General features: G+C 41.1%; 1 protein-coding gene across 1 annotated transcript in view; it reads right to left on the bottom strand.

The window, feature by feature from the left end:
- MIB1 (MIB E3 ubiquitin protein ligase 1) overlaps window positions 1-17,130 on the bottom strand; it is a 345,878-nt gene that overhangs the window by 34,741 nt on the left and 294,007 nt on the right. Inside the window, exons 19-20 of the mRNA XM_069220006.1 lie at window positions 3,319-3,432; window positions 968-1,068 (exon numbers count right to left, since the gene is read on the bottom strand). Coding sequence (XP_069076107.1) covers window positions 968-1,068; window positions 3,319-3,432 — 215 coding nt within the window. The remainder of the gene's footprint in view (window positions 1-967; window positions 1,069-3,318; window positions 3,433-17,130) is intronic.

Raw genomic sequence — 17,130 nt, 5'->3', positions numbered from 1 at the left:
TGTTCATGGTGCAAAGTAGCCAAATTGTGCGCCACACTTGGGAAGAAAGCATCATATCTGTGTAGATACACCACTAACCTGCTCTCTTTCTTTAGTTGCTGGAATGGGGGAATAGTAAATTTGTCCCAGAGGTATTATCTCCATGAACCAAAATGGCAGACGGAACCAAATGCAAGAATGCAGTATTTCATGCCTCATTTTTAATAGCCTCAAAGCACTACGAGGTAAAACAATGCACTACTAACATCTTTCTTCTACTTTCATTTTTTCCTTTAAAAGGCAAAATTACTCTCAGAATCATCATTGCCTTGCACTAGTTTTCACATTGTGACAAGCTTATCTCTCTAGCTTTTGACGTCTGCGTGTGCAGGGCACCCTTTTGTCATTCATCTATACTGACATCCTCCAATAATAGTTACCTTGCAAAAGCATAGATCAGGAAGAAAGAGCCGGGCTGAAGGAGTACCGAAAGCAATTACATATTAAGTGCAGCCTCATCAACCTGTAAGTGGTATTCAGAGAGCCCAAATAATATTTATGGTGACGATCCACCAGGTCAGCAGACCCAGCCCTGCCCATGGCAGCTGATGGTAGGAGTGAGGGGAGGGAACTAAGATGAACCAGGCCAACAGTCCCAGTCCATGGAAGTTGACGGTGGGAGGGATGGGACTGGGATGGGGGCTAATGCATTATAAGCCTAATGGTTGAGGCACCCATCCACTAAAACGGAGTGAAGGGTCTCTCCCTCGCTCGCACTGTGGGTTCAGTCCTGCAACTCACACTCCAGCAGATTCTGATTTATCAGGTCTCCAAAATCCTTCACAACCCTTAGGAACATATTGGTGGCCCCACTTAGACAGCTCCCTTCTACTACAATAAATTAATAATTGCAACCACCATGCATGTCAAGCAAATGTTTTTACAGCATTAAATTGCGTCTATTGATATGATAGTAAACCTTTTTTACCTGTTCCTTGATGTCTTGCAACTGCTGCTGAAGTTTTTGCACATCAGCATTGACATTGGTATTGTCCTTGTCTTTCTGTAAACCTGGAATGCTTGCAGTTGCTGCAACCAGAAAATAATGGCATTATAATAAATTTGCATTTGCTCCCAGTGCCAGCTAAGCAAATACTTTAGTATGGTGTAGCAGGACACATTTTGACCTATTGTGTTTTCTATAAGAGAAGGAACTGATGGCCGTTGATTTAATTTAGCGCAATGTCATTTTTGAATCTGCATCATCTTTTTCTTTTTAACCACAGAGTTAAAGTTTAAACTTAATTATACCTTCAATGTGGTAATCTTAGAAAAACTTAAGATTTACAAGTGTTGCAAGATTTGGCTCAGCGAGGCGGTGATTTAAAATAAAATGAATGATTACACAATTTTCTTTTCATACACTGGCTTAACAAATGTTAAAAAAACATACACAACAGCCCAGAACATCATGCTGACAATCTTTTGAGGAATTGAGTGGATGCAGGATCATAAGGCGAGAAAGTCCCTTCAAGTAAGAGGTAAGCAAGAATTGGTGATGTATGTACGTCTATCAAGAGTGCTTATGGCAAATCTAGTAAACAAAATCATTACAAGCCATTAACAAATTTAAGTGAGAAGATATAATGCTGGGTTTCAATTCTGAAGCGATTTCTTTAAGGACAATGATTAAGCACATCGAAATGTCCCAATCGAATTAGTCTTCCGAAAAGTATTCAGCATCTAAAATAAATTCCTCAACTAGTTATATTAGCAATGATCAAAATCCATGACACAACAAAGCTCCTCAATGCAAAAATCATCAGTGGTGCCAAGACAACCTTCTGATTAAACAAATGGACTACCCACTGTTTTCAACTGAAATTTAGGTATAGATGCAAGACATCTCCATGAGTATTTTGTTTTTTTAAATCTGAAATTAAGTTGTGTCTGGTACTTCAATAAATAATACGTGTCATTTTCATCCTCTTTAAAGTTCCAAGGGGAGAAAATTCAAGAACAGGTGGCACTATCTCTGCAATTATCTCCAGACAGAGGTAGATACTTACACACACACACACACACACACACACACACACACACACACACACACACAGTACACACTTTATAGTGTTAAGGACCACTAGCCATTCAATGTTCTTTCTTTCAGGCCTACAAGGAGCTCATGGCTATATACCAAGTGCTTGGTTATAGCTGTCCAGGTTTTAAAAGAGAACATTCAAGCACTCCCTTGCCTGACTCACTTGCTTATTAGTACAACTTTCGAATAATGCGCTCTTACGGCACGCACACAGACATTTGAGTTTAGAAAGCAGCAATGCGTGAATAAAGGACGGCAACTGAACTCTACTACATGAGTTTTACTACGAGTTTAAAAAAAATATAACTCTGGTACAAGTTCTTTCTTCAGATTACCTGAAAAATCCTCTGCAGCGTAGAATGACATTTACACACTAATTAAGCTTTGTGCACAGATGACACTCATCAAATGAATGATTCTTAGAAGTAGGCAGTAAAACTGGCATTGAATTGTATACTCTGATCACGCCCTTGCAGGCAACAGACTGCAAAGTCATACACATGCAAGTCTTGATGCCCCAGAGGATGACAACCTGACACTGGGTCATGGGGATGTTGTCTGAAGTCTTAATGGTATCGAGTCCTGGAAGAGGTGAAAAGTATTGACAAGAAATACTTGAACCTGCAGCCAACATGGACATTAAATTGGGTTTAGGTTTAGAGCCTCAAGCTCTGAAGCCCTTAAATGCCCTACAAATTAAGAATAATAATTGAGGCATAATTATCGTTGCTAGTGGCCACCATTTGCTTCAGCCAAAGCAAAAGTCTAAAAGGTCCTCTGGGAGACTACTTAAATTAAATGAATACATTACAGAAGATTGAGACAAATGTAGCTTTTGGAAAATGTAAAAAGAAAAAATAGAATTTTCAGAGAATAAAAAACATGGTGGAATAATGTCCATATAAGAGAAGTCAACAGCTTATCAAACACTCCATCAACAGTCAATCCACACCAAATTAATAACTACGCCAGCATTCAGAAATCATCTCTACATGTGGATGAAGGTAAAGGGGAGTAGAAGAAATCTAGGGTGGGCTAGTGTGTTTTTTTTATTTTTTATTTACATCTATTACAACGCCAGTAGATTAACAGTAAGCATACCTCAAATATGCTAGTTAAGTTTAGGATCCTGACCTTATAACTCATAATCCAGAAAGATGAAACTTCCAAAGCTGGGGAACTCTTATTATTATAAAATATAAATAATATAAATAAGCTTTGGTGCATGACTTACTCACCTATATCGTCTACGACATCTTCTGCCGGTTTTCCACTACAGCACATACTAAAAGGCACTCTCCGTTCAACCACAGCACGGCACTGAACACATTTTTTCATAAGGTTGGCACAATCTGTAAAAACAGTTCAATCAATGAGTAAGGGAGTATCAATAGTTCTTACTATTCAGGTATTAAGGTGTACTTCCATTTGCGCAAAAATGGTTGGTAAATATTAATAAAAAAACCTGCTTTCCTCGTTTTATTTTTTTTAAAAAGGTATAGATCAGCATGTATGTAGCCATCACATTGCTATATCAGAAGAAGTCCCAAGTTAAAAACAGTTTTTCGGGCCTAGAACATCTCATTGTCACCTACTACAGTGAAACAACAAAATCCCAGATTAGAAACTCCTAAAACTGAAAACATAAATCTAATCGAATGTTATCCACTTTTTTGGGAGGTTTCTATATATCAGATTACACTTAGGAAACAAGATTTGCCCTCAATGTTTCTAAACGGTTCTTTGAACTGTTCCAATAGACAACCGGCAAAAATAATCAGGTGTTGATTTTTCATAACCTTACTCCTTTATAGTTCTCCTTACACCTGATGTAACCAAAGACTCTCCCTTAGTGCTTCAAGGTGTGATTAATGTAACAAATACAATTCATTACACTTATGGTAGGCAAGGATTCTCTTAATGCATGATGCAAGAGATCATTCTACTATGAAAGCGCAGAGAGCAAGGGGGTAACGCGAGTAAAGCCAGGGAGTGCAATATCTTTTTGAATTGGAGGTACTCCTTTGCTATGGAGAAGGAGTGCCATCCCACTGGCTGAACCAGAAGGACAAATATTAAACAATAGTTTTGTATTGTTTTATATATCTGCATCTGATTCAGCAGTGCAGGGAGAAGCAGGGCTGGGCCATGGGGAGGTGTGTGTGTGTGTTGGGGGGGGGGGGGTGTAGTGCACTAAGCGCATGTGTTGTTGGCCAGCCGTCTGAGGCCGGCCAAACACACATGCACACTTAGATTTTTCCACACCCCGGGCTTGTGTCTGAGTGGCAGTCACTGCCGGTCAGACCAATCCTGGTGCTGCTTAAATGCTATGTTTAGCATGCAAGCAGCGCCAGGATTGCTGGGATGCCTGTGCTCGTGTCCCAGCAGTCACTGGGACGTCACATAAATTAAAAAGGAGCGACGAACGAGGCTGCGGCGTCCCTGAAGGTTTATTTTCTACCCTACGAGTCTGACCCCCACCCTCTCTTTGTGATTTGGGGCAGCTGCCGCAGAGGTCCACATCTGCCTTACTTTAAAACAAAGAAGTTCACAAAAGGGTACTGTTACGAAAATCAATGTCGTTTTGCAGACCAGTGTGGGACTTCTTGCCTTATAATCAGAAAATGGGGGGGCGGGTTTAAAGCTTCTCTCGTCATAGGTGCTTTAAATGTTAGTTAATTGGTGGATGTATAGTGAAAACCTGAAATTACAGCACTGCAGTGCAGTCCAGCAGTGCAGTTCAACAGTGAAATAAATTCACAAACACAGTGAGGCTAGAAACAATTATTTCAAAGAGAAACGTCCATTTCACTAATAAAGAACTCTACAATTTGAATATTCGTCAACTTAGAGATCAATACTATTTTTCAGCAAACTCTAATTAGAGAATTAGCTAGAAGGTTATCCACTTCGAGCTAAACATTATGAAGGCATTTAGCCATTCCACGCACATTTTATAGCTGTTAACGCCAAAACGGAATAAGTAATAACAAAACGCTTTGTCAGTTCCTTTTCTTTTTAGCTCAGCATAGATAGTAACTGAGTTTATCTTATATTTAAAAAACTACTGTCTGGAAAAAAACAAATACTGGGGTGGGCCCTTTTCAAATATTTGTGGCATTGAAAATATCTTCAATAAAAGGGAGCAGCTTCACATAGAGACCTCAATTGTTGTTTTGCATAACATAAGCAGCCCTCAAGGTTATAGTATATAATGTATATGAAGATGTGCACTGTGTTATGTCAGATTTATTATCAATGTTAAGTGTAGAGAGGGGCCATGACTCATGATGGGCATGGTACCTGGATGTGACACAAACAATTGGCAATCACAAAATGGGGAGTTGGTATTTGGGTGTATGGGTGTCAACCCACTCACTGCAAGATGGAGCAATTCAGAATAAGATATACAGAAAAACAATCCACAATAGAGCACTGCGATTAATCACCATGGACCCAGGAAACGTGACATACTCCTATTTCTGTTATTTCTATATGTGGTAGCTTTCCACACTTCACTAATGGTCTCAGAGTTTTATAACTGTAAAGTAACTGAGGGGTGACTGGAAGGTGAATTAGCACTTGGGTAAATCAGTCTAACATTGCATAATGTGTGTGGTTTTGGTTAAAGAGAGGTACTAACAATAGAGACAACAAAAGGGAATTGGCAAGGAAAAGCAAGACCTAGGTTGGAGTGTGTGAGGCAAGAACGGAGCACAAGACCAACTGGCCAAGTGTGAACGCCAGTCGCAATAAAGAGAGGGAACATCTGCTGGTACTGCAGAAGTAGTATCTGCACCAACATAGGAAACCAAGAGAATAAAACAGAAAAGTAACACTTATGTCTCCAGGAAGAACAAACCTTGTGCTAAGCAAAGAGAGGCTCTCAGAAGGCTGATACGTGGTGTCCCCCAGAGACTGAAGAACAACCATCCCATCTCCAACATGGAAGAATCACCAGCACTGTTGGTATAGGGGAGCAAAAAGAATCCAAACCTCTTCCCTAACACTCACGTAATAATAGTCTAGAACATTAAGAACTCTGAAGAAAGTAAGAATCATCCTGTTAATTCAGCTAGCAATTGTGTATGTGGTTCCACCATCTCCCCCCAAAACTAACCAATTAGAATTATCCAATTTACAGCATGTGTGTGTCATCCAACCTGCTTAAACTAACCAGTTTGCATTATACTGCGGTAAAGAAGACACTGTACTGTTCACATTTAAGTCTTCTTTATTTAGCTCCAGAACATGTAAAATTACAGCAACATCTGTAAAGGCTGCCTCTTCCTTCGCTGTTCCTATGCTACTGCCAACCACCCCCTAACAGTGGAATCGTCAACACTCCATTCTATATGAACATTCTATGATCTATTGTTTAAATCATTACCACACATCTTTCGCCTCAAAAATAATTTTAATAAAACTAGATATATGTCTATATAAATATGTTACAGATACAAAGCATAAATATGATTGTCAACTATACATACTATAAATGCAATGCAAAGTGTACATACAAATCTCCAAAGATTCAGAGAAGTGGATTTATAATAACAAGGGCAGTTCTCATGTTCAATCACTTACACTATGTACAAATAAAATCCTATTTTTTTTGGTTTACTAATTCTTCTTCTACATCTTCCATTTTGTTTAATCCTTCCTGTATTATCCTGTTGAGTATCATTATCGTCACATTAATTTTCCTGGTTTTCTCCACTCCCTACATCGGGATCCATTTTCTCCACATTTTTCCACTCGTCAACTTTATCCATTCAATCATAATTACGTTTAGTGTTCTTTCTTCCTTTACATTTGTTGCTTCCTTCATACGTAAACTTGCATTTTGCTAACCGACTATGATTCCAAACTGTTCCATCACTTAGTAAAGCAGAGTTCCATAATAATTTTTCAACTCTTAAAGATTAAAAAAAACTGACTTTCCCTTTTTGGAACTTTTTTTTCCTTCTTTACTTTCACCCAATCTCCTATCCTTACTGGAACAATTTTAACACCCTGTTGTTTTCTTTTACCTTTTCCTGAGACCATTTAGCTAATTTAGCAGTTTGTATCCATACAAAGTACTCACTTATAGGTTCTCACTCTCTCATCAGAACAAAAGGACTATTTTCTGTACTCATACTGGTAGTAATCCTGTAAGCCCATAACATTTGCATAATTTCGGTTTCCCATTCCTGACTGTTACTAATGGTTATCTGTATGGAACCTTTGATTACTCTATTAAATCGCTCCACAAGGTAATTTTCTGCAGGATGATACACTGATGTTGTCTCGTGTGAAATACCATTCCTTTCCACAAAGATGTTACACTTATCTGAAATTAATTGTGATCCATTTTCTGATATTTTACATTTATGCAAACCTTCTTTTAAGAATACCTTTATTAAAATTCTTATAAATCGTCCCGTGTCTACTTTTTCGACTATGTCAATTTCTGGCCATTTGGAAAAATTATCAACAATTACAATAATGTACTTCTTTTCTGCCATGTCCTTCTCTATTGGACCCACTATGTCTATACCCATCTTTTCTCAAGGAACATTGGAACATGATATGGGTAGCAATGGTGGGTGTTGTGACTTGAGTGTCTTATTCGATGCATCCTATGCATTCTCTGATTATTCTTTCTATTTCATTATCCAGACCTGGACACCAATAATTATTAATTCTCTGTTTTGTTTTAGAAATACTGGTGCCCTCCATGACAAATTTGTAGAACTGTTTAACGCAAACCACATGGTGGTATAATTCTTCCACATCTCAGTAATGTTCCTTTCTGTACACTTAATTCATTCCGCACTTCGCAGAATGCACGCACAACTTTGTTAATTTTGTTTTTCTCTGGCCATCCCTAATTCACATGTATAATAATCTGTTGCATGGATTGAACCATATTCATTTGTGCTTTCCATTCATGCATGTTATTGCCCACCATTCCTTCAACAAACACACCTGCTACACAACTATCAACATTTTTTCACACCTTTCATCAGCAGGTAACGACATGAGACTTAAAAAATTTGCTATTCTAATACTGACTCCAGGTATGTACTGCACTTCATAAATAAAATAAAGTAATATGATAAACATGCATGCTAATGATGGGCAAGCCCTTTGCAAACCTGTTGTTGTAAGAATCTTTGTCAAAGGTTTGTGGTCAGTTTTTAACAAAATATTATAGCCCTATACAAACTGTTAGAAATGAGTGACATTATGCAAGCTAATGTCTTCCTTTCTATGACAGAATACATCTCTTGTGTAGGCAATAAAGCTCGAAAGGGAAAAGCTAATACCCATTCTTTTTCATGCTCAAATTGAGATAGTACAGCTCCTCATCCTTTTTTGCTTGCATCAGCAATAATGCAAATCTTGTACTTGGGATCAAAACCTTTCAAGCAGGAGCCTTGCAAATATGTTTTAGTTCAGTAAACTCCCTTTGGCATTCAGGAGACCATGTGAATTTCACCCTATTCTTGAGTTCTTTCCTGATGTAGTATGATTTTTTCTGCAAAGTTATGGATAAATTTAGAGTAGAACTCTACTAAGCCCAAGAACGCACTAGCATCAACTTTACATGAAGGCGAAGGAGCATTACGAATTGCATCACTCAATATTTGTTTAGGTTTGATTCCTTTTCCACGAATGCTGTGCCCCAAATAAGTTCTCTCCTCTTTGGCAAATTCACATTTTTATAAATTCCACTCTCAGAACTTTTTGTTCTAGAATTCTTAGGAATTGTCTCTATTTGCTGTCATGTTCCTCTCTGGAATCACCCATTATAAGTATATCATCCTGGAAATACATTACTATCAATTCCCTCAAACATACTGCTCATGAGTCTTTGTAACATGCCCGCTGCTGATGCTAAACCAAATGGGACTCTTAAGAATAGAAAACATCCTATGGGAGTAATAAATGTTGTCAGTTTTCTACATTCCAGATACAAATGTATCTGGTGATAAGCAGATTTTGAGTCCAAGGTTTAAAACCAACATGCAGCCTTTGTATCGGCAAACATTTAATTTAGCCTCGGTAAAGGACATTGATCCACAAGAGTATTTTTGTTTAATTCTCGAAGATCTACACATAATCTAACCTTTCCATTAGACCTTCTGGCTACCACCAAAGGCGAAACCCATTCGGATGATTTCACCTGTTCAATAAAGTCATTTTTGACCAATCCTTTTAATTGAGTAACTTCTTCTCTAATAGAAAATTAAATGTGTCTTACTTTGTGTATACATGGCTTGGCTGATGATTTTAATTAGATTTTGTGACTGAAGTCTTTTAGCAGTCCTACACTTCCAGAACAAACACTCCAAAATTCATTTAGTACAGCTTCACCAATATTGTTTTCTATTTTAACACCAGTTCTATATTTTTGGTATCCAACAATATCCCTAATTCTCCCTGATCATACCATCCAAGCACCAATGTACATTCTCAGAAAAATACAAGTTACATGTAACTTCCCTTCCTTGAAATATAAATTCTGAATTTCTGAATACAGTTAAATCAATACTCTCACCTGTGTACGTTTTAGCTCTAACATCTGTTTTTTTCCTATTTAGATGTATGGACATTTTCAAACTAATCATTCCAGACATTTTTGTTGATATGGGGAACCTGAATCAGCAATTACATTTATTAATATTATGTCAATTGTTAATCTCCACAGTTTTATTTCCCCAACAGTATGTTCAACATTAAGCAATCATACTCAATGCAAAGCACACTATTAACATCAGAATCCTCCCCTTGAATGTCTGACTCACACTTATCTTCCTCCTGAATAAATTTCACCTTCCCATTCTTCTAACACACTCCTGCATAATGTCCAAATATGCCACAACTAGCACATTTCTGGCTGAGTGCCGGACATTTCTTGTAATATGCCAAATACACTGCACTATCATGCCGATAACATTCTCTGTTTTCCTCATTTTTTGATTTGTCTCACCTTTACTTGTACTGGGTGTGGCATGGTTTGAAGTTTAAGTAGAGTAATTACTATTACTTTTCTTTGCGGTCTTAATGTTGACTTGTTTGCTTTCATTTTGAGATTCTTCCACTACAGCTTTAGCTCATCTATCATTCAATTCTGCTTTTCTCATTAAAGAAATATCACTCAGAGGGGCCTTCCCATTTGCCCATAATTTGTACTGAACGTCGGAATTACTAGCATGCTTTCTAATTTGATCTGTTCTTCCCGTAAAGCCCCAAATCTGCATATTATAGCTAAATGTTTGAGTGCTGTGACATTGTTATCTGCATTCTCATTCTTCCCCTGCTTGCATGGAAAAATGTGTATCTGTACTCGGCTACGCATACTACAGATGACAAATGAGCATCCAAGTCTACTAATGCGCGCGTAAAAACATCGCCAACTCCTTCTAGTCAGACCTTTTTTTAAAATTTGGTTATATGTTTTCAACCCTTCAGGACCAAAACAATGTAACAGTATTTTCTTCTTTTTCCTCCAGTGTAAATTCTTCTTCATCAAGTTTGTCAACATAACTGCAAAAATACTGCTTCCAATCTTGCCAACGCATTGTAGATTCCCCTTCAACTGGTAAAAAATGCTTGTGGTGTCAATGGGTTTAATAAATTCAAGGCACACATGGCTAACTGTCAATGTGAAAAAAACAGTTGGTTAATAAATGATAATGAAACTACAGTAGGTTGTACCGCAAGTGGTTGGTGTATAATGTTAAGTTGGCTGCAATGCCTTATTCAGTTGGTGGAATAGTGTGCTAATAAATGAAAACGCTCCTTCAGTCATCCGCTAGTGTTTTACTTTACCTTTGCATAATGTTATAATTAAAGTGCGCGAGTCACTGGGGAATAGAATTTTCATGTGTTCCCACTGAAATTAGTATGTTTCCACGAAAGAAGAAAATCAACTTGATGGTAGTTCCTCAAAAAAATCCACCAGGTGTTATTATATATTAAAAAATTGTGAACTTTAAGGAGCGAAACTGTCTCTGGATGGAAGCTCTGAAGCAGACAAAAACACAAGCCAGCCCCTTTCTCTAGTTAAGAATGCTAACAATGTGAGCATGTAATACACTTGATCAGTGATGGGCTGTGTGGCAATGTGTTCTTATTCAATTTGTAAATATAAACAACAGAACCGCGGGGGTAACTAGTTTTACAAATGCGTCGCTTAAGCAACATAAGCACTGCTCACCTTAACATTTGTTTGAAATGCAGCGCGCTGTTGGAAAAGAATGCTCTGTCACCACTCTGTGTGCATAAGCTGGTTGAAATCCGACCTGTGGATTATCACTGGCGGCACGCAATATGTAACGTAATGACGTGAAAAAATTGAGGTCACCTTGGTGATCCTGTGAGTGTTTAATTGCACTGGAATGGTTGTAACACACTGTGAACCGCAATGCAATCTTTGAAATCGTTTAACTGTAAGCGTTAAAGCACTGCCACTGACACTCACTGGATGTTGTGGTAAGGCATGCTTCTTTCGATTTGCGCTGTTACTTGGCTTTTTAATAAATCACTGTAGAAATCTTTAATGAAGAACACAATTGCTGCGGTCCATATCTTCTGTAATTAGCGCAGCTGAGGCTGATGGCCAGATGTTGCTTGGAAGCACTTTTCCTTTGTGCCTCATCACCACTTTTGTAAAGAAGACGCTGTACTATTCACATTTAGGTCTCATTTATTCAGCCCCTGGACATCTAAAATTTCAGCAACATCTGAAAAGACTGCCTCTTCCTTCGTTAATGCCAATATCCCCCAAAAAGTAGAATCTTCTAACACTCCATTCTATGATCTATTGTTTAACCCATTACACAACCCAACCACTTATCGACTACTCCACCTTCTTTTCCCCATTACAATACTTATCCATTTAATTTCTCCCTGGCCTGTAATGAAAGCCAACCGTAAATTTTCTTTGCCAACAATCATGGGGACCCCTGGTGCAGGCAGTACAAGAGAGGTAATAGAAACATAAACCCCACTATTCCATAACAATAAACCCCAATGGCAAATTAGGGACTAGGTAATATAGGTTATGCATGCTGATGTGATTTACAAATTCTATCCAACTTTTTTCACCTAAGAGCAATTAAAAAAAATATATATTCACTGAAAAATCCAAAGGTTACAGGGACGTTATAGTTAGGATTACATTTTAAATGTACAAAACCTTAGAAATTTGACAGTTAGAGTTAGTTATCTCAAGTAACTATATAACTTGTGCCTTAAAGTAATTATAACTCGCACCCTTGCCAGGCACTAACTACCTACAAATTATGCCACTCATGACATCTTTGATAACATCACTGATAAAACTTTTACTGCTAATATTGCATTGATTTTAACAAAAAAACTGTGCATGGCGAGGGTGCAAGTTATAGTAGTTATAGTTACTTGAGATAATTCTAACTAGAACTGGCTAATTTCTACTGTTTTATACATTTAAAATGTGGGTCAAACTATAACGTCCCTGTAACCTTTGTTTTTTTCAGTAAATTTCTATGGTTTAACGTATAGTACTTTTCATTACTGTAGGAAGTTGGCTCTGTATGTGCTATTTCAAAGTAAGGAATAGCATGCACAGAGTCCAAGGGTTCCCCTTAGAGGTAAGATAGTGGCAAAAAGAGATAATACTAATGCTCTATTTTGTGGTAGTGTGGTCGAGCAGTAGGCTTATCCAAGGAGTAGTGTTAAGCATTTGTTGTACATACACATAGACAATAAATGAGGTACACACACTCAGAGACAAATCCAGCCAATAGGTTTTTATATAGAAAAATATCTTTTCTTAGTTTATTTTAAGAACCACAGGTTCAAATTCTACATGTAATATCTCATTCGAAAGGTATTGCAGGTAAGTACTTTAGGAACTTCAAATCATCAAAATTGCATGTATACTTTTCAAGTTATTCACAAATAGCTGTTTTAAAAGTGGACACTTAGTGCAATTTTCACAGTTCCTAGGGGAGGTAAGTATTTGTTAGGTTAACCAGGTAAGTAAGACACTTACAGGGCTTAGTTCTTGGTCCTAGGTAGCCCACCGTTGGGGGTTCAGAGCAACCCCAAAGTCACCACACCAGCAGCTCAGGGCCGGTCAGGTGCAGAGTTCAAAGTGGTGCCCAAAACACATAGGCTAGAATGGAGAGAAGGGGGTGCCCCGGTTCCGGTCTGCTTGCAGGTAAGTACCCGCGTCTTCGGAGGGCAGACCAGGGGGGTTTTGTAGGGCACCGGGGGGGACACAAGTCCACACAGAAATTTCACCCTCAGCAGCGCGGGGGCAGCCGGGTGCAGTGTAGGAACAGGCGTCGGGTTCGCAATGTTAGTCTATGAGAGATCTCGGGATCTCTTCAGCGCTGCAGGCAGGCAAGGGGGGGATTCCTCGGGGAAACCTCCACTTGGGCAAGGGAGAGGGACTCCTGGGGGTCACTTCTCCAGTGAAAGTCCGGTCCTTCAGGTCCTGGGGGCTGCGGGTGCAGGGTCTCTCCCAGGCGTCGGGACTTTAGGTTTCAAAGAGTCGCGGTCAGGGGAAGCCTCGGGATTCCCTCTGCAGGCGGCGCTGTGGGGGCTCAGGGGGGACAGGTTTTGGTACTCACAGTATCAGAGTAGTCCTGGGGTCCCTCCTGAGGTGTTGGATCGCCACCAGCCGAGTCGGGGTCGCCGGGGGCAGTGTTGCAAGTCTCACGCTTCTTGCGGGGAGCTTGCAGGGTTCTTTTTAAAGCTGCTGGAAACAAAGTTGCAGCTTTTCTTGGAGCAGGTCCGCTGTCCTCGGGAGTTTCTTGTCTTTTCGAAGCAGGGGCAGTCCTCAGAGGATGTCGAGGTCGCTGGTCCCTTTGGAAGGCGTCGCTGGAGCAGGATCTTTGGAAGGCAGGAGACAGGCCGGTGAGTTTCTGGAGCCAAGGCAGTTGTCGTCTTCTGGTCTTCCGCTGCAGGGGTTTTCAGCTGGGCAGTCCTTCTTCTTGTAGTTGCAGGAATCTAATTTTCTAGGGTTCAGGGTAGCCCTTAAATACTAAATTTAAGGGCGTGTTTAGGTCTGGGGGGTTAGTAGCCAATGGCTACTAGCCCTGAGGGTGGGTACACCCTCTTTGTGCCTCCTCCCAAGGGGAGGGGGTCACAATCCTAACCCTATTGGGGGAATCCTCCATCTGCAAGATGGAGGATTTCTAAAAGTTAGAGTCACCTCAGCTCAGGACACCTTAGGGGCTGTCCTGACTGGCCAGTGACTCCTCCTTGTTATTCTCATTATTTTCTCCGGCCTTGCCGCCAAAAAGTGGGGCCTGGCCGGAGGGGGCGGGCAACTCCACTAGCTGGAGTGTCCTGCTGGGTTGTCACAAAGGAGGTGAGCCTTTGAGGCTCACCGCCAGGTGTGACAATTCCTGCCTGGGAGAGGTGTTAGCATCTCCACCCAGTGCAGGCTTTGTTACTGGCCTCAGAGTGACAAAGGCACTCTCCCCATGGGGCCAGCAACATGTCTCGGTTTGTGGCAGGCTGCTAAAACTAGTCAGCCTACACAGATAGTCGGTTAAGTTTCAGGGGGCACCTCTAAGGTGCCCTCTGTGGTGTATTTTACAATAAAATGTACACTGGCATCAGTGTGCATTTATTGTGCTGAGAAGTTTGATACCAAACTTCCCAGTTTTCAGTGTAGCCATTATGGTGCTGTGGAGTTCGTGTTTGACAGACTCCCAGACCATATACTCTTATGGCTACCCTGCACTTACAATGTCTAAGGTTTTGCTTAGACACTGTAGGGGTACCATGCTCATGCACTGGTACCCTCACCTATGGTATAGTGCACCCTGCCTTAGGGCTGTAAGGCCTGCTAGAGGGGTGTCTTACCTATACTGCATAGGCAGTGAGAGGCTGGCATGGCACCCTGAGGGGAGTGCCATGTCGACTTACTCGTTTTGTCCTCACTAGCACACACAAGCTGGTAAGCAGTGTGTCTGTGCTGAGTGAGAGGTCTCCAGGGTGGCATAAGACATGCTGCAGCCCTTAGAGACCTTCCTTGGCATCAGGGCCCTTGGTACTAGAAGTACCAGTTACAAGGGACTTATCTGGATGCCAGGGTCTGCCAATTGTGGATACAAAAGTACAGGTTAGGGAAAGAACACTGGTGCTGGGGCCTGGTTAGCAGGCCTCAGCACACTTTCAATTGTAAACATAGCATCAGCAAAGGCAAAAAGTCAGGGGGCAACCATGCCAAGGAGGCATTTCCTTACACAACCCCCCCCCAAACGAAAGAGGATGAGACTAACCTTTCCCAAGAGAGTCTTCATTTTCTAAGTGGAAGAACCTGGAAAGGCCATCTGCATTGGCATGGGCAGTCCCAGGTCTGTGTTCCACTATAAAGTCCATTCCCTGTAGGGAGATGGACCACCTCAACAGTTTAGGATTTTCACCTTTCATTTGCATCAGCCATTTGAGAGGTCTGTGGTCAGTTTGAACTAGGAAGTGAGTCCCAAAGAGGTATGGTCTCAGCTTCTTCAGGGACCAGACCACAGCAAAGGCCTCCCTCTCAATGGCACTCCAACGCTGCTCCCTGGGGAGTAACCTCCTGCTAATGAAAGCAACAGGCTGGTCAAGGCCATCATCATTTGTTTGGGACAAAACTGCCCCTATCCCATGTTCAGAGGCATCAGTCTGCACAATGAACTGCTTAGAATAATCTGGAGCTTTGAGAACTGGTGCTGAGCACATTGCCTGTTTCAGGGTGTCAAAGGCCTGTTGGCAGTCCACAGTCCAGTTTACTTTCTTGGGCATTTTCTTGGAGGTGAGTTCAGTGAGGGCTGTCACAATGGATCCATATCCCTTCACAAACCTCCTGTAATACCCAGTCAAGCCAAGGAATGCCCTGACTTGAGTCTGGGTTTTTGGAGCTACCCAGTCCAGAATAGTCTGGATCTTGGGTTGGAGTGGCTGAACTTGGCCTCCACCTACAAGGTGTCCCAAGTAAACCACAGTTCCCTGCCCTATCTGGCATTTGGATGCCTTGATAGAGAGGCCTGCAGATTGCAGAGCCTTCAAAACCTTCCTCAGGTGGACCAGGTGATCCTGCCAGGTGGAGCTAAAGACAGCAATATCATCAAGATAAGCTGTGCTAAAGGACTCCAAGCCAGCAAGGACTTGATTCACCAACCTTTGGAAGGTGGCAGGGGCATTCTTTAAACCAAAGGGCATAACAGTAAACTGATAATGCCCATCAGGTGTGGAGAATGCTGTCTTTTCTTTTGCTCCAGGTGCCATTTTTATTTGCCAGTACCCTGCTGTCAAGTCAAAGGTACTTAGAAATTTGGCAGCACCTAATTTATCAATGAGCTCATCAGCTCTTGGAATTGGATGGGCATCTGTCTTGGTGACAGAATTGAGCCCTCTGTAGTCCACACAAAACCTCATCTCTTTCTTTCCATCTTTGGTGTGAGGTTTGGGGACTAAGACCACTGGGCTAGCCCAGGGGCTGTCAGAGCGCTCAATGACTCCCAATTCCAGCATCTTGTGGACTTCCACCTTGATGCTTTCTTTAACATGGTCAGATTGTCTAAAGATTTTGTTCTTGACAGGCATGCTGTCTCCTGTGTCCACATCATGGGTACACAGGTGTGTCTGACCAGGGGTTAAGGAGAAGAGTTCAGGAAACTGTTGTAGGACTCTCCTACAATCAGCTTGCTGTTGGCCAGAGAGGGTGTCTGAGTAGATCACTCCATCTACTGTACCATCTTTTGGGTCTGATGACAGAAGATCAGGGAGAGGTTCACTCTCTGCCTCCTGATCCTCATCTGTTACCATCAACAGATTGACATCAGCCCTGTCGTGGAAGAGCTTAAGGCGGTTTACATGGATCACCCTTTTGGGGCTCCTGCTTGTGCCCAGGTCCACCAAGTAGGTGACCTGACTCTTCCTCTCTAGTACTGGGTAAGGGCCACTCCATTTGTCCTGGAGTGCCCTGGGAGCCACAGGCTCCAGAACCCAGACCTTCTGCCCTGGTTGGAACTCAACCAGTGCAGCCTTTTGGTCATACCAAAACTTCTGGA

The sequence above is a fragment of the Pleurodeles waltl genome, chromosome 2_2 (genome assembly GCF_031143425.1).
Source record: "Pleurodeles waltl isolate 20211129_DDA chromosome 2_2, aPleWal1.hap1.20221129, whole genome shotgun sequence".
NCBI classification, from domain to species: Eukaryota; Metazoa; Chordata; class Amphibia; order Caudata; family Salamandridae; genus Pleurodeles; species Pleurodeles waltl.
The sequence above is the reverse complement of the archived record's forward strand: the minus strand, read 5'-3'. Positions and strand labels throughout refer to the sequence as shown.